The sequence below is a fragment of the Oncorhynchus keta genome, chromosome 32 (genome assembly GCF_023373465.1).
Source record: "Oncorhynchus keta strain PuntledgeMale-10-30-2019 chromosome 32, Oket_V2, whole genome shotgun sequence".
Classification (NCBI taxonomy): Eukaryota; Metazoa; Chordata; class Actinopteri; order Salmoniformes; family Salmonidae; genus Oncorhynchus; species Oncorhynchus keta.
In genome coordinates this window covers 16329901-16348428 of record NC_068452.1, presented here as the reverse complement: position 1 = coordinate 16348428, position 18528 = coordinate 16329901, and the positions used below count along the sequence as shown (strand labels likewise).

At 43.9% G+C, this 18528-nt stretch overlaps 1 protein-coding gene across 1 annotated transcript in view; it reads right to left on the bottom strand.

Annotated features, from left to right (window-relative positions):
* Positions 1–18528, bottom strand: part of LOC118365165 (corticotropin-releasing factor receptor 1) — a 156718-nt gene that overhangs the window by 41675 nt on the left and 96515 nt on the right. Inside the window, exon 6 of the mRNA XM_052490700.1 lies at positions 4390–4496. Coding sequence (XP_052346660.1) covers positions 4390–4496 — 107 coding nt within the window. The remainder of the gene's footprint in view (positions 1–4389; positions 4497–18528) is intronic.

Sequence of the window (18528 nt, the reverse complement as noted above, 5' to 3'; positions counted from 1 at the left end):
TAAAAAGTTCCCCTAACCCGAGTTTAATTATTTAACCTAACTCCTTAACGTAACACTAAGTTACGTGAGCTAACTAACATTAGCCACCTAGCTAGAATTGTTTGCTAATTCGTAACATATAATATGAATTGCAATTCATAACATATCATATGAAATGTGTGATGGACGAATGAATACATACTATACGAAATGTAGCATATCATACTAAATAGAGAGTCTCAGATTTACACACAAAATAATGTGAAATTCTCAGAGACCAGCTTGTATCAACACCTGCTCCTTTTACTGTTAAGAAAATGAGGGGGGATAGATCCGGCAAAGATACTGGCTAGCTACGTGAATAACGCCTCTGTCGTTTTCACAACGGGGTTTTCCATTAGTGGATGACAGCTGTGCTGCTCTGCTTGTCCTTTTCCCACTGACGCAGATCCCCCCTGGTGTGTTTCACAGTCCAAATGGCATATCACTGCGTTGGTAACACCCTGCCAGTGCAGTGTTGGGATCCTGGGTCTGTTCGCTGTCGGTGCGTTTCTCAGTTCACTGGGGACCTGTAGGAAGCTGGCCAGGGGCCATCACTTCACACTGAGACCATGTGTCTCTGAGGTCTGTAGCCTCCTGTCCTTCACATCCCCTGTCTCTTCATCCTGCTGCTACGTCAGCATGGATGGGAATAGAAACCACCAGGTCCTCCTAGTTCAGGGATCAGTGGAAAGTCACTGATAATCTAAATAAGTTGTTTCCCTGATATTTTTTTCCTTTTTCATAATCACTTAAGTGTTAAAATAATTGCTAAATCATGAAGTTTACAAAGTCTCCAAGTGGTGGCAATTACACAACTATATATCCATGCGTGTAACTCGAACGTAATGTAGGTCCGCCCAATTCTATATAATTAGATAAATGTCCGCTGAAGTTCCCACACATACAACTAAACCTTCGTCCCAAACGAAAGCACCTTTACCTCTTTTACACGAGTCTGTATATTTCAGTGCTCGGCAGCATCAAATCAAATGTCACCGAGTGTGAGTAAAAGGAGAGGTGAAGCATAAGGGTCCTTCCGTGGATGCTTTGTCTACGACTCAGACTCAGTAATACTGTTCACAGTGCATTAGGTGCCTTAATTCAACGAGGCTTGAACAAGTAGGAATGGCAACGTGTTTAACCTTTTCTTACCGTTGTGTTACCTGTCTGGAAATAACCTCAAGTCATTCAATCTAAACTTGTCCGCACACTAAACTAGGCCTGGGGTCTTCGCTGGGTTTGAATAGGAGGTTTAGGACTATCCAAACAAAAGTGTTACCGAAGCTAATGCGCAGACACAAAACCTCTTAAATGTGGTTTCCATGGCCGAGCTACCCAAACAATCTGCATGCATTGAGGGCACTAAAACTGTACAGCAAAGGTTTACATGATTAAAGAGGAGTTTATACACTCATGAGTGACAATGATGTGCATTGTCTTTTAACTGTACAATGCACTCGGGCAATGAAGCTATTTAGATTCATCTCCGTAATCAGTCCCGAAGAGCAGATTAGAGAGGATATAAAATTATATATAAAAATAACTCTGTTTTTATGGGTGTGGAAAAAAAACAGCCCCTTTTGTCTTTCGATTTTAAGATAAGACATTGAAGGCCTATAATCTATCAAAGCGAGGTATGTGAATGAGAAAGTACTCCTTTCAGGGACTTTTCTTCTGTCTTTACAGTACGTACAATGTATGACTCACACAGCTACCATTCTCCTATGAGAGGTCTATACCCATGAAGTAGCTAGGGGGGCTTTAGAGGCAACAAAACATATTTTTTTTGTGTATGAAACATTAAAAAGGACACCTTTGTCACAGCCTGATAAAATGAAAATATAAAACAGGCCCTGATTCCAGCGAGTTCAGCCCATGTGTGGAGAGGGAGTAATGAAGTCTCAGGGTGTGTGTGTGTGTGTCCAACCCAGACATCTGTTCCCGCTAGCTCTTTCGTTTCAGTTAAGGAAGTAAACAGTAGACCAGCGCCGGCAGGCCTGTCTGCTACTTTACGATTTTAGCCTTTCCTCTCTATTTCTACATACAGTACGACCAATCGCAATATCTTCATGACACAGCGCTGGCTATATTAGCCGAGAGGGTAAGAAGTTAATAAACAGGACACTGATGTCGAAGATGTAACTATTCAAACCAGATTGAGCCTAAAAAAATACTCCTCTGTTGTCCTGATTGGAGATATTGAAGCAGTGAGACAGTATCTTGCTGACATTAATCGGAGCAGATGAATCCAGGATAATCTGTTCTAAACAATCTCTTACACTATATGTTTAATCTCAGAGTCCAGATAATCTGTGTTGGTGTGGCCTTTGAGAAAACACAGACGGGCGGTTTTTGGCTGACTGACATGTTGGGTTGTTAGTGACATGCTGTTTGTCACCTATTACTGTTTTCACCACCACACAATGCCTTAACTGGTCAACACCTTTCCAAACAGATGTAATTTCAGCATCTAGTATTGGTTTACATTTGGTTGAGTTGTCAACTAACGTAAATAAAAATGTAAAAATCACCATGTCATTGGATTGAGGTTAAAAGATTGCTGGAAAAAAAATACAAAAAAAATCCCTTATGTTGATTACCCCCACCCCCCCCCCCCCAACCAGTTTTTCCCCAGCAGGTGAGCCATGGGAGTCCAGAATGAAACACAATCACTCTCCTCTCACGGGTTTGAGTCTAAGTGGATTTGTCGGTGTCAGTGTGTGTGTTTCCGTGTGTGTGTGTGTTTGTTTGTTTGTGCGTGCCTGTGTGTGTGAATGTATTTGAATAATACACCCCACTCCAGCAGGACACACTTCCCTAATATGCTGAACACATACAGGACAGAACCGAACAGGGCTGCATCACACCTAGGTCAAATCAGCGCTGCAATATATTCACCATCTCATTCAATTTAGATATTGATGGGTCATGACAGACCATGCACCGTCTGCAGGGTTGAGGGCCGGGCTGGTGGTATACGTCATGACATATTCCCCCCGGTGAGTGACAATTATCGAGCACAAGAATGTGGCTCCTGTCAACTGAGCCAGGAAGTTACATGAATCTTGGCAGGATTATTATAGCGTGTTATGAACAATGGATTTATGGTATTTTCTTCTCGGTTTTGTACTGTGCTGTTTCATGTTGTATTGGATTTAGTATGAAACACTTAGCCGTAACCGAGACTAAGGGGTTGTGTGGGTGTGACACCAGAACATCGGATGTGTTGACATGGTGAAGGAACGTGACAGGCGAGTGTCGTGTTGTTATCCGTTTCTGTTATATGATGTGTTGACATGGTGAAGGAACGTGACAGGCGAGTGTCGTGTTGTTATCCGTTTCTGTTATATGATGTGTTGACATGGTGAAGGAACGTGACAGACGAGTGTCGTGTTGTTATCCGTTTCTGTTATATGATGTGTTGACATGGTGAAGGAACGTGACAGGCGAGTGTCGTGTTGTTATCCGTTTCTGTTATATGATGTGTTGACATGGTGAAGGAACGTGACAGGCGAGTGTCGTGTTGTTATCCGTTTCTGTTATATGATGTGTTGACATGGTGAAGGAACGTGACAGGCGAGTGTCGTGTTGTTATCCGTTTCTGTTATATGATGTGTTGACATGGTGAAGGAACGTGACAGGCGAGTGTCGTGTTGTTATCCGTTTCTGTTATATGATGTGTTGACATGGTGAAGGAACGTGACAGGCGAGTGTCGTGTTGTTATCCGTTTCTGTTATATGATGTGTTGACATGGTGAAGGAACGTGACAGGCGAGTGTCGTGTTGTTATCCGTTTCTTTATATGATGTGTTGACATGGTGAAGGAACGTGATGTCGTGTTGTTATCCGTTTCTGTTATATGATGTGTTGACATGGTGAAGGAACGTGACAGGCGAGTGTCGTGTTGTTATCCGTTTCTGTTATATGATGTGTTGACATGGTGAAGGAACGTGACAGGCGAGTGTCGTGTTGTTATCCGTTTCTGTTATATGATGTGTTGACATGGTGAAGGAACGTGACAGGCGGGTGTCTTGTTGTTATCCGTTTCTGTTATATGATGTGTTGACATGGTGAAGGAACGTGACAGGCGAGTGTCGTGTTGTTATCCGTTTCTGTTATATGATGTGTTGACATGGTGAAGGAACGTGACAGGCGGGTGTCTTGTTGTTATCCGTTTCTGTTATATGATGTGTTGACATGGTGAAGGAACGTGACAGGCGAGTGTCGTGTTGTTATCCGTTTCTGTTATATGATGTGTTGACATGGTGAAGGAACGTGACAGGCGGGTGTCTTGTTGTTATCCGTTTCTGTTATATGATGTGTTGACATGGTGAAGGAACGTGACAGAAGGAGGACAATGCTACTCACCTCAGCCTCATAAAGAGGATGAAGGCCACCAGCAGGGCTGCCAGAGAGATACAATGTCCCATGTAGTTTATGATCACCGCTATGTGGTAGTGCAGCTTGCTCTTTTTCTGCAGAAAGGAGACAAAATAAAGCCAGATAATACCACACAAAAAAACTACAGTAATATGCAAACAATAGTATGGACACACAAGTCTATACTTGGCAGTGTACGTCATTGTCAAAGTTAAAAGATAGCTAGTAACATCATGAGAGATATCGTGCACCTTCGTATTGCTATTGCCTACTGTTTAAAACAGTGCAAAACGCATCATCTATAAATTGTGTTATGGCAATTGGTTGGCATTTGACTATAAGGCGCCACAGAGGTTAGTGCGTACGGCCCGGTACATCATGGGGCCGAGCTCTTTGCCATCCAGGTCCTCTGTACAAGGCAGTGTCCGAGGAAAGACCTAAAAATGTTCTTAGACTCCAGCCAGCCACGTCATAAGCTGTTCTCTCTGCTACCGCACGGGAAGTAGTACCGGAGTGCCAAGTCTGGGACCAAAAGCCTCCTGAATAGCTTTTTACCCCCAAGCCATAAGACTACTGAACAGTTAATCAAATGGCTATCCAAACTATTTGAGACCCTTTTTTTTGCACTGACTCTCTTGCACTGGCTCTCTGCACACTCACTGGACTCTATACACACACACACACACACACTGCTGCTACTCTGTTTATTATCTATCCCGATTGCCTAGTCACTATATATATATACTACATGTATATATAACCTAAAATACCTGAACTACCTCGTACCTCTGCACGTACCCCTGATTCGGTACCTGCACTCCTTGTATATAGACTCGTTCTAATTATTTTAATGTGTTAATATTTCCTTTTTGTTATTTAGGAAATGTTTCTCACTTTTAATATCTGCATTGATTGGGAAAGGGCTCGTATGTAAGCTTTCCACGGTAAGGTCTACTACACCTGTTGTACTTGGCGCATGTGACAAATAAAATGAAATTTGATGATGTGGTCTATACATATGTCAATAGTTCATTCATTACAGCCTTCACTCATGAGGTCATCATGTACAGCAGACTTTGCAACGGATCTATAAATATAATTGAATTTCATCCATAAAAATGGTTTAATATGTCTGCATGTATTATGCACTGTTAGAACACTGTCTGGCGTTGAATAGATAGACAGAGTCAAAGTGCAGAGGTTTGAGTTGACACTGGATTATATGAGTTCCCATCATCTGTGGAAAAGACCAATATAACCCAACCAGATGGCATTTCACAAGGGACAAGACGATCACTGTTGTGATATCAAATATCACATGCTGGTAATTTAGTCATTTTCATTGACATCAAACAGGGAAATTATATGTCACTGGTACTTGAAATCACATCTTTACTTTACAGCATTTAAATGGTCTACTTAGCACACCCCAATTTAACAGAAGACTTTTGTGTTCCTTCAATGGATGTGAAATGAAGGGTGAAACTGAATATACTTGAGTTTTGTAATCACAGTCTTCCACAGCAGTTGCTGCTCTGTACGACGTGGGAGCAGCAAATTACAAGTCAATTATAAACGATGGCGGGGAGCAAACCACTGCCCTGCCTGCAAGTGTGTTCTTGATAACAGACTAGTCTTTTGATTTTGAAGTTTTATTGTGGTACATATTGTGGTTACCCATGTGAGTTTCAGATTCAACCACATTCCCGTATAGTTAACACCTCTGGGTAAACTGTCTCTCAACTGTCTTATGTTCTCCTTCTCTACAGTTCCTCCCTGTCTTGTTTCTGGACATGTTGTTCTGTACCTGTTCTCATGACTTCATCACAGAGCGCACCTTCTAGTTGTGTCTCTTTTAACATGTTCCTCTTCCCGTTATCTCCCTGTTTTTCTCCCCTCTAAGATCTACTAACAGACAAAGAAACAAAGACCAAACTCCAAACGCCCCCCCAACCTCCCCCAAAGACAAATGTGAATCTTCATCCATCCGGATCATCCTGATGGGATTATCTCCTCTGTAATCCCCCAATCTAATCTGTGACTTTGATAGATTACCACTGGCAGATTACAAACCTACGCCTTGATGAGTCAGATGGGGAAAACATGAAACGATCTGTAGCGACCTCAGGTCACACACCTTCAGTGTGTTATGGTACAGCCTTAGATTAAATAAACGTTTTCCGTCATCAATCTACACACAATACCCCATAATGACAAAGTGAAAACAGGTTTAGAATTTTGGGCAAATTTATTAAAAATAAAAAACAGAAATACCTTATTTACATAAGTATTCAGACTCGTTGCTATGAGACTCGAAATTGAGCTCATGTGCATTCTGTTTCCATTGGTGATCCTTGAGATGTTTCTACCAAATGATTGGATTCCACCTGTAGTAAATTCAACTGTTTCGACATGATTTGGAAAGGCACACACCTGTCTATATACGGTTCGACAGTTGTAACGAGTGCGCTGAGAGCCGGGAAGCAAGTTCAGGGAGTGAGTGTTTTAATAAATAAAACAAACAATGAACACAAAATACAAACAACGCACCAACATGAAAACAGAGTCAATAACACCTAAGGAAAGAACCAAGGGGAGTGACAGATATAGGGAAGATAATCAAGGAGGCGATGGAGTCTAGGTGAGTGTCATGGGGCGTAGGTGCGCTTGACAATGGTGACAGGTGTGCGGGAAAATTAGCAGCCTGATGACCTAGAGGCCGGAGAGGGAGTATATGTGACAGTACCCCCTCCCTGACGTGGGGCTCCAGCCACAGGACGCCGACAAAGGGGACGAACCCGGGGATCAGGAGCGGACCGGTCACCCCTGCTGATGTGTGAGAACCTGTCACGCCAGCTGAGGCACGGGAACCTGTCGAGTCAGCTGGGGCGCGGGGGCCTGGCGATCCGGCTGAGGCATGAGAACCTGGCGAGCCGGTGGAAGCAGGGGAGCCTGGCGATCTGGCTGAGGCATGAAAGCCCGATGAGCCGGCTGAGGCTGGGGAGCCTGGCGATCCGGCTAAGGCATGAAAGCCTGAAGCAGTTCCCAGACCCGACGTCATTACCCTGACACAAAACATTTTTTTTTAAACATTCCCTGATGCTTCCCTTAGGTGAGGTGTTATTCTGTAATGAGTGCTCTGAGAGTCGGGAAGCAAGTTCAGGGAGTGAGTGTTTTAATAAATAAAACAAACAATGAACACGAAATACACACAACGCACCGACATCAAAACAGAGTCAATAACACCTGAGGAAAGAACCAAGGGGAGTGAAAGATATAGGGAAGATAATCAAGGAGGTGATGGAGTCCAAGTGAGTGTCATGAGGCGCAGGTGCGTGAGACGATGGTGACAGGTGTGCGGGATAATCAGCAGCCTGATGACCTAGAGGCTGGAGAGGGACAACAGTGCATGTCAGAGCATAAACCAAGCCATGAGGTCGAAATAATTATCCGTAGAGCTCTGAGACAGGATTGTGTCGATGCACAGATCTGCGTAAGGGTACCAACACTTTTATGCATTATTGAAGGTCCCCAAGAACACAGTCGCCTCCATCATTGTTAAAAGGAATACGTTTGGAACCACCAAGACTCTCACTTGAGTGAGACTGAGCAATCGGGGGAGAAGGGACTTGGTCAGGGAGATGGTCACTCTGACATAGCTCCAGAGTTCCTCTGTGGAGATGTGAGAACCTTCCAGAAGGACAACCATCTCTGCAGCACTCCACCAATCAGGCCTTTATGGTAGAGTGGCCAGACGGAAGCCACTCCTCAGTAAAAGGCACATGACCACCCACTTGGAGTTTGCCAAAAGGCACTTAAAGGACTCAGACCATGTAAAACAAGATTCTCTGGTCCAAGATGAAACCAAGATTGAACCTTTTGGCTTGAATGCTAAGGAGGAAACCTGGCACCGTCCCTTAGGTGAAGCATGGTGTTGGCAGCATCATGCTATGGGGATGTTTTTCAGCAGCAGGTACCGGGAGACTAGTCAGGATCGAGGGAAAGATGAACGGAGCAAAGTACAGAGAGATCCTTGATGAAAACCTGCTCCAGAGTGCTCAGGACCTCAGACTAAGGCTAAGGTTCACCTTCCAATAGGACAACGACCCTAAGCACACAGCCAATACAATGCAGGAGTGGCTTCGGGACATGTCTCTGAATGTCTTTGAGTGGCCCGGGCTTGAACCCGATCGAACATCTCTGAAGAGACCTAAAAATAGCTGTGCAGTCACCCTCCCCATCCAACCTAACAGAGCTTGAGAGGATCTGCAGAGAAGAATGGGAGAAATTCTCCTAAATTCAGGTGGGCCAAGCTTGTATCGTCATATGCAAGAAGACTTGAGACTGTAATGGCTGCCAAATGCGCTTCAACAAAGTACTGAGTAAAGGGTCTGAATACCCTGTTTTTGCTCAGTCATTATGGGTTACTGTGTGTAGTTTGATGAGGGGAAAAAAACATTTAATCAATTTTAGAATAAGACTGTAACGTAACATAATGTGGAAAAAAGTAAAGGGGTTTGAAAACTTTGCGAACACGCTGTACACATACGCAAGCATGCACAAACATGCACTAAACACACTAATCCCACCAACTCATGCCCCCAAAAAAAGCAATACATCCTAGCATCTTTTGCGAGATCAAGGGCTATCTCGCAAATGGGGGAGTCTGTTTTACCTCAGGCGAAAACACTGCCAAGACTCTCCTAGAGACTCTTACTCTCTTGTCTGCCATCTCTGCCTTTGTCTCTGTATCTCTCGCTGTGCTGTGCTTTAACTGGGTGGAACTAGCTTTGTCATTCACAAACGAAACAACTTTTATAGTGCTATTTATTACATAAAACATCTCCGAGAGCTTTAAAGCTGTCACGCCCTGACCTTAGAGATCCTTTATATATCTCTATTTGGTTTGGTCAGGGTGTGATTTGGGGTGGGGATTCTATTGTATTTCTATGTTTTGGCCGGGTAGGGTTCTCAATCAGGGACACCTGTCTATCGTTGTCTCCGATTGAGAACCATATTTAGCCCTTATCCCACCGGTCTTTGTGGGAAGTTGACTTTGTTTATGGCACATAGCCTTAAGCTTCACGGTTTGTTTTGTAGTGTTTATGGTTTTGTTTGGCGTATTTTTCTACTATAGAGAACATGTACGCTCGTCACTCTGCACCTTGGTCTGGTTCTTACAACAGGCGTGACAAAAGCAACACAAAAAAGACAATCCATTTGGAAAACAACCACGTCATTCATGAGATGGAAGGTCCAAGAGAAAGTTCATGGCTTGAGTAGTCATCGGATGCAATAGGTCAATGGTGGAAAGCAAGCAAAGGTGGTCTCAGGACGTGGTGATAGTACTCAGCACTGAGGTCATGTCTTTCTCTTTCCTGGCTGAGCAGTACCAGCATTCGAAGAAGCTTCCAAACGAACACATTGAAGGCAAGCCGTAACTCAACAGGACAACACTCATCCCAACATACCAACCCATAGTAAAAACAACTATCAGGTTCATAAGGATAATTTTACATAGGGTCTCACTCATGGTAACGCTGATCCTAACTCTCCTACTGGCTACAGTTTCTTAGAAATATTCATATTCTTGTTGGGTCTGAGGGAAACGGATGTCAGTGAGGGATCCAAAGTGCTTCTGTGGATGTCCTCCCTGGCCTATCTCTTTAATTAGGCAATAGGGACAGACCGGATAGTCCTAGCATACGATGGAGCACACAGGCTTGTATCCATCTATCCACCAACCCACCCATCTACACACATTAGCAGGACATGCATGTGTATTGTGTATGTGCCAGTGTGTAAGGACAGGTTGTTTGTGTATTTGTCCAATAGTTCATGTTTATTGAAACATCGGAGGCTTGAGCCTTGTGTTGTGTGTCTGACCTCCCTGAAACCTGATAGATAAGAACAAGGCACATATGTTTTGTCAAGTAAAGCTGGTCCGCGGAGGGGGACGGTAAGGGGGAGGCTTCACACACACACATACACACACATTACATTCTTTTTGATGGCGGTGCCCAACCGCCTCCCACTCTTAGAGGCCAGCCTTCCCGCCGGCCAAATCTGTCACCAATTTCCTCCTGCCCTCTTAAAGGAGGCAAGTGAAAGCTCTCTGAGCCAATAAAACAGGACAGGGAGAATGGAGGAGCAGTATGCCATGCAGAGCCAAACAGAGGGAGCAGGCTGCCTCGCCAGCCCAGTGAACAGTAGAGATGGCTGGGCCCTCGTCTCATTTCTCCGGACTCCCCTGACTCTCCTTCTGCTTAACCCTATAACGGTGCAGCGCTGGTTTAGATCAACTACTATTTTACTTTGATATTTATATGAATGACAAAGAGAAGAATGACTATGTCTGTTGTATAATGACTCCTGATGATGACTACGATCTGTGATTATAGAAAACATTTGTGCCACTGGTACACAAGAGAGTATCGCAGAGAGTATCTCTAGAGCTGAGATTTTACTGATACACTTGAAATCTGCAAGTGGAGATTCCGGCACCTGGAAACTGTACATGGACATACAGTAATGATTAGTAAAAGTGGGTTTGAGAAAAAAAAAACACATCCATGCAGTTTCCATGCAGTTTCCCTCTAGTTCTAGTGGGGCAGGCTAACAATCCGCCGTACAGTATGTGCAAAACATTAACCTCTCCACACCTTTAATGTTTTAGTTCTAAGATAGTGGTAGCAGTTACACTCACAGTTTAATTCGTTCTGTGCCCAACTGTCTTCCCCACTACCCTTTGTGAAAAATGTTAAATTCACCCTAGCAGCTGTTTCTTGCAGGGCTATTTTGATCTTGCAGGTGGGGGAGTCTGTTATAGCTCGGGCTACAACACTGCTTAATCTACAGCACACTCTCCTGTCTGCTATCTGTGCCTGTGTCTCTCCCTCTCTGTGCTGTGCTCTAACTGGGGGGAGCTAGCTTTGTCATTCACAAGTGAACCAACAAGTACCTTGTGTTCTGTACAAAACAATAACTCTGGGATGTAGGGCAGATATAGGGATGTATTTTTTTTACTCGGAAACGAATCCCTCATTGCTCATTCGTCTGCCTCAGCATAACGGCACATGGTGATAGTACTCTGTCCTGAGGCATCGCTTTCTCTTTCCTGGCAGAGCAGCATCCCCCTAACTACGGATCTGTCGCCGTACATTCGTCGCAGACGATATCGCAGACACCACTGGTGAAGGATGCGTTTACAAAAGTACACTGATTGGCCCAAGCTACATGCATGAAATGTTGTACATGTATGCACCCCCTGATGAGAAACATGCTTCCCATAAGGACCTATAAGCTTTGCCCATTAGATTTTCTGCAAATCATTGACACCCCTGTTTTCAATACCTTTCAAAACCTTACCTTGAGAGAATAACAGCATAGAACCTTTTTCTAAAATGTTTTATGAGTTGGAGAACACATTGGGAGGGATCTCAGACCATTCGTCCATAAAGAATATTTCCAGAGTCCTTGATATCCTTCGTCTGCGCTTATGGACTGCCCTCTTCAATTCAAACCACAGGTTTTCAATGTGGTTCAAGTCCAGAGACTGAGATGGCCATTGAAAAATGTTGATTTTGTGGCCAATTAAGAATTTCTTTGTGGATTTTGTGTGCTTGGTGTTCTTGTCTTGCTGGAAGATCCCCTTTTCGGCCAAGTTTCAGCCTCCTGGCAGAGGCAACAAGATTTAAGGATAAAATATCCTGGTACTGGGTAAAGTTTATGATGCCGTTGACATTAACAAGGGCCCCAGGACCAGTGGAAGCAAAATAGCCCCATAACATCAAAGGTCCACCACCATATTTTACAGTAGGTATGGGGTTATTTTCTGCTTATGCATTCTCATTTGGACGCCAAACCCACCACAGGTGTGCATGGCCAAAGAGCTCTATTTTCATTTCATCCAACAAATGCAGACGTCTTGAGTTTGCAAAACGGCATTGGCACTTGAATGGGAACTAGCCAGATTATATTGTCACGCCCTGATCTGTTTCACCTGTCCTTCTGCTTGTCTCCACCCCCCTCCAGGTGTCCTCCATCTTCCCCATTATCCCCTGGGTACTTATACCTGTGTTCTCTGTTTGTCTGTTGCCAGTTCGTCAAGTCAACCAGCGTTTTTGCCTTAGCGCCTGCTTTTCCCCAGTCTCTCGTTTTCTCGCCCTCTTGGTTTTGACCCTTGCCTGTCCTGACTGAGCCCGCCTGCCTGACCACTCTGCCTGCACCTGACCCTGAGCCTGCCTGCCGTCCTGTACCTTTGCCTCTACTCTGGATTACTGACCTCTGCCTGTCTTGATCTGTTGTTTGCCTGCCCCTGTTGCAGTAATAAACATTCTTACTTCAACACTCACTGCATTTGGATTTTACCTGAAACATGATAGACATGAACTTAGAGCTCTTTGGCCACGCACACCAGTGTTGGGTTTGGCATCAAAATGAGAATCCATGACCAGAAAAGATGCCATATCTACAATTGAATTCGAAACAAAATGGGTTAACGTCTTTATCAAGGGTATCAATAATTTCGGACCCCACTCTATATGCATCTCCTCATGAGAAACAAGTATCCCATAATGACTTCATTGTTGTAAGTTGTAATAATTGTCACTAATTGCCCGGGGGGCACTGTTTAATTTATGGATGACATGTTTACTGTTGCCTTGTTTTTTCGTGCACTTGTTTTTCACATTTGAGCAATTTTTTATACTTTGTCTTTGGCCCAACCACAGAAGCCCCGAGGGCCTTATTGTCAACCGGAGTTCAAATATACAACAACTAAAAAGCATTGGGCCAGTTATTTATGGTCATTTCTGTGGATCTTGCTCAGTACAGGTAACACTACCATGAAACTGCATTATCACTGAGTGACAAGCAGCCATGATTGACCTGGGAAAATAGACTATGTGGCTATTTCTATAACCCCTGCCTCTGGGGCTCTGGTGACAATGACCTTTTCCTACCGTAACAAAGTGCTTTTTCTTGTTTAAGAGCTCATGTGCCACAGTGGAATGGGATGGGGACTGGTGTTGTTTTAGTACAGCAGAACAGATATGTACTGTATATAGCGAATGAAAACGGTACAGTTGTGTTTTAAAATTTTTTTTAAAAAGCGCATGTACTCTCCCGGTGTTTGTTTGCAATTGGTAGTTTAAACTGAGGTCGTCAAGTCTGTAGGACATGGCTTCATTATCCTTTACTACATATGCCACTGGACTGGAATGAAAAACATTTCACAGTAATTCCCTCTTTCTATTACAAACACATGCAGTGAATAAACAGACACAGTACATAAATCATTCAAGTCCATGATCATGGTAATCTCATGAAAAGCATAAGCTATAGGACCTCTGATTCTGCCAAGTTCTTTTAAAACAAAAGAAACCTTAACATGACTCGTAACCCATGACCTCTCTTCTAGAGGGAGCCTAGCCCAGGGAAAGGAAACTTAAAAGGGGTGAACTAGCTACGTATTCCAGGGTCAAAGCTCATATCTGTTCCTCACTGATTTAGTCTGCAAAGTCATAGGAGCGGAGCATTCACTCGGCTGCCTACTAAAGAGGAAATAACCCCAAAACATCCAGCCTGGGCAGGAGGAGACTTACCACAGAACGTAAACCAACAGCTGGACAAGATTTTAATGAAATAAGCACTCTAGCGACAACAGCAATTCCTCCTTAAACAACCATTACCAACTGAGCAAACCCAAAATAGACTCAAGGGTTGCTGGGATTTCAAGGAATGCAGCTTTGTGATTGGAATGAGAAGATTATAGTTTATCGTCAGCTATAAGCTTTGCGGACAGGAAGATGCCCTAGAAAGCAGTTACTCAGCCCCCTCCTGCTGTGCTGGTATACGGAACCAATTGTGAGATCAAATTGAACGTTTTGTAACCACACAGAAGTGGTTGACTCATCTTGTCAGTAGCCCACTATGCTGTAAGAGGATTAAAATGTTCTACAGGTGGAAAGGGCAAATTATAATTTACAACACGAGCCAGCTCAATACACAGACCTTCCTGGTAAAAAAATGAACTTGCTTTTGTACTCTCCTGCTCTAAGATGAGGCCAGATTTTTCTTTGCTCCTCTGCATTCTGTCTTTCCATAAAGGTGATATTGAATGCTGATGCTAGCAACACTGGCAGCAGATGGCTTGTATTCCTTCTCAACAAAACCTAGTCATATAAGTTTGGTCTACCACTATTTATGCAACCGGTGATAAAACCCAAGACTTAAAAGTGTTCAAATTCAACAGTCACTGCATACTTCAAAAAATGTGTGAATTGCTGGCAGAAACAGCTCCAACAAAATAACCACTGTAGTCAGATATAGTGAATGCCAAGAAAGAGTAATATAGCTAACCTTTTCCCTACTTGATATGTTAAAAAGATTTGTGAGCAAAAGTTATGCCCTAAAGGATTGCACACTTTCTGAATATCAGTAAAGGTCACTGGAACTACTTTTAATTAAGTACATCGGACCTTTGTGTCTGCAAGGTGACACTGTTTAAATAGCACTGCTTTGCCACCGTCCTCAGTCTTTGAATAACCATGCCATTGAGTCCCATACTGTTTTTAATTTTCCCTATACCACAAGGTTTGATTTTGTAAACACGCAGCACCAACCTTCCCGATGCTTGGATCTGGATGAGCCAAACCACAAAGCAGTGGGAGTCCGAGGCGACAGCGTGCTCCCCTGTGTGAGTGGACTTATTCATTTGCATGTGTATGTCCCTGAGGAAACAGATGGTGGGGAGAGGAGAGCAGGCAGTGTGCAGCCGTCTGCCCAGTAGCAAGGGGGTCCTCACCAGCTTTAGAGGACTCACGTGTTCGCCCGTTCACAATGCTGCTAGCTATCAGCTGCCTGCTTGCCAATGGCCATCTCAATCAATCTGTGCCATTGGTTTTGGGAAGGGAGCTAATTTGTTTATTACATGATTCATAGTCCTGTAAGTGATTCATATACTGCAGCTTTCCGACTCATTCAAATGAAGGGTGGTGTTTTTTTCAGGGAACGGAAAGGAGGGCAAAAAGGTCACTGGTCAAATTTGGGGTTAAAAAGTATTTCAGAGAAAAATGACAATGTACAGTAAGAGTTATAATAAGGTCATCTAATTGACCAGTTTACAATCAATGGTATGGGCATTGGAATAGCTTAATGTTAGAAAATTCACAGAAAATGTGTTTTCAGTTCACGCTGTACAGTATGTGTAACAAGTCATTGGAGCTACTGTACAGTATATCCTTGGGAGACTATGCATATAGTACTACCTCACGCTACCTTTCCTTCCCTCCAACCAGATCACCTCCATTACGCTCCATAACGATCTGGTTGACGTAAACAACCACTTATGCCTAGTTAAATACAAGCTACAAATAAGGCTATACACTAAGCTCAAGCTCCCTTCCACTCTCTTCTCCTCCCAAAGACGGAAGAAAAGTGTTTAGGTAAAAGCCCTGTTGCCTTCAGGACTGAGATATAAAGGTATGACTCTGTATGACTGGTAGCTTCTGTTGTGAATGACTGAGCTGCTGAGCCCTCTTCGAAAGATTTAAATTGGAGTACAGTTTTTATTTTTTATTTTTTTATTTCACCTTTATTTAACCAGGTAGGCTAGTTGAGAACAAGTTCTCATTTACAACTGCGACCTGGCCAAGATAAAGCATAGCAGTGTGAACAGACAACAACACAGAGTTACACATGGAGTAAACAATAAACAAGTCTATAACACAGTAGAAAGAAAAAAATAGTCTATATACATTGTGTGCAAAAGGCTTGAGGAGGTAGGCGGATAATTACAATTTTGCAGATTAACACTGGAGTGATAAATTATCAGATGGTCATGTGCAGGTAGAGATACTGGTGTGCAAAAGAGCAGAAAAGTAAATAAATAAAAACAGTATGGTAGGTAAATTGGGTGGGCTATTTACCGATGGACTATGTACAGCTGCAGCGATCGGTTAGCTGCTCAGATAGCAGATGTTTAAATTTGGTGAGGGAGATAAAAGTCTCCAACTTCAATGATTTTTGCAATTCGTTCAAGTCACAGGCAGCAGAGAACTGGAAGGAAAGGCGGCCAAATGAGGTGTTGGCTTCAGGGATGATCAATGAGATACACCTGCTGGAGCGTGTGCTACGGGTGGGTGTTGCCATCGTGACCAGTGAACTGAGATAAGGCGGAGCTTTACCTAGCATGGACTTGTAGATGACCTGGAGCCAGTGGGTCTGGCGACAAATATGTAGCGAGGGCCAGCTGACTAGAGCATACAGGTCGCAGCGGTGGGTGGTATAAGGTGCTTTAGTAACAAAACGGATGGCACTGTGATAAACTGCATCCAGTTTACTGAGTAGAGTATTGGAAGCTATTTTGTAGATGACATCGCCGAAGTCGAGGATCGGTACGATAGTCAGTTTTACTAGGGTAAGTTTGGCGGCGTGAGTGAAGGAAGCTTTGTTGCAAAATAGAAAGCCGACTCTAGATTTGATTTTAGATTGGAGATGTTTGATATGAGTCTGGAAGGAAAGTTTACAGTCTAGCCAGACACCTAAGTACTTATAGATGTCCACATATTCTAGGTCGGAACAATCCAGGGTGGTGATACTAGTCGGGCGTGCGGTTGCAGGCAGCGAACGTTGAAAAGCATGCATTTAGTTTTACTAGCGTTTAAGAGGAGTTGGAGGCCATGGAAGGAGTGTTGTATGGCATTGAAGCTCGTTTGGAGGTTAGATAGCACAGTGTCCAAGGAAGGGCCAGAAGTATACAGAATGGTGTCGCCCGCAGCAAGAGCAACAACATTGATATATACAGAGAAAATCAGCGTCAGAGTCAGCCCGAGAATTGAACCCTGTGGCACCGCCATAGAGACTGCCAGAGGACCGGACAACATGCCCTCCGATTTGACACACTGAACTCTGTCTGCAAAGTAGTTGGTGAACCAGGCAAAGCAGTCATTAGAAAAACTGAGGCTACTGAGTCTGCCGATAAGAATATGATGATTGACAGAGTCGAAATCCTTGGCCAGGTCGATGAAGACGGCTGCACAGTACTGTCTTTTATCGATGGTGGTTATGATATCGTTTGGTACCTTGTGCGTGGCTGAGGTGCACCCGTGACCGGCTTGGAAACCAGATTGCACAGCGGAGAAGGTACGGTGGGGTTCGAGATGGTCAGTGATCTGTTTGTTGACTTGGCTTTTGAAGACCTTAGATAGGCAGGGCAGGATGGATATAGGTCTGTAACAGTTTGGGTCCAGGGTGTCTCCCCCTTTGAAGAGGGGGATGACCGTGGCAGCTTTCCAATCCTTGGGGATCTCAGACGATATGAAAGAGAGGTTGAACAGGCTGGTAATAGGGGTTGCGACAATGGCGGCGGATAGTTTCAGAAATAGAGGGTCCAGATTGTCAAGCCCAGCTGATTTGTACGGGTCCAGGTTTTGCAGCTCTTTCAGAACATCTGCTATCTGGATTTGGGTAAAGGAGAAGCTGGGGAGGCTTGGGCGAGTAGCTGGATACCCGTGCCAGGTCGATTAGAAAGGCCTGCTCGCAGTTGGTCAGGATACCGTCTATGAGGGTGCCCTTGTTTACAGATTTAGGGTTGTACCTGGTGGATTCCTTGATGATTTGTGTGAGATTGAGGGCATCTAGTTTAGATTGTAGGACTGCCGGGGTGTTAAGCATTTCCCAGTTTAGGTCACCTAACAGAACAAACTCCGAAGCTAGATGGGGGGCGATCACAAATGGTGTCCAGGGCACAGCTGGGAGCTGAGGGGGGTCGGTAGCAGGCGGCAACAGTGAGAGATTTATTTCTGGAGAGATTAATTTTTAAAATTAGAAGTTCGAACTGTTTGGGTATGGACCTGGAAAGTATGACATTACTTTGCAGGCTATCTCTGCAGTAGATTGCAACTCCTACCCCTTTGGCAGTTCTATCTTGACGGAAAATGTTATAGTTGGGTTTGGAAATCTCAGAATTTTTGGTGGCCTTCCTGAGCCAGGATTCAGACACGGCAAGGACATCAGGGTTGGCAGTGTGTGCTAAAGCAGTGAGTAAAACAAACTTAGGGAGGAGGCTTCTGATGTTGACATGCATGAAACCAAGGCTTTTCCGATCACAGAAGTCAACAAATG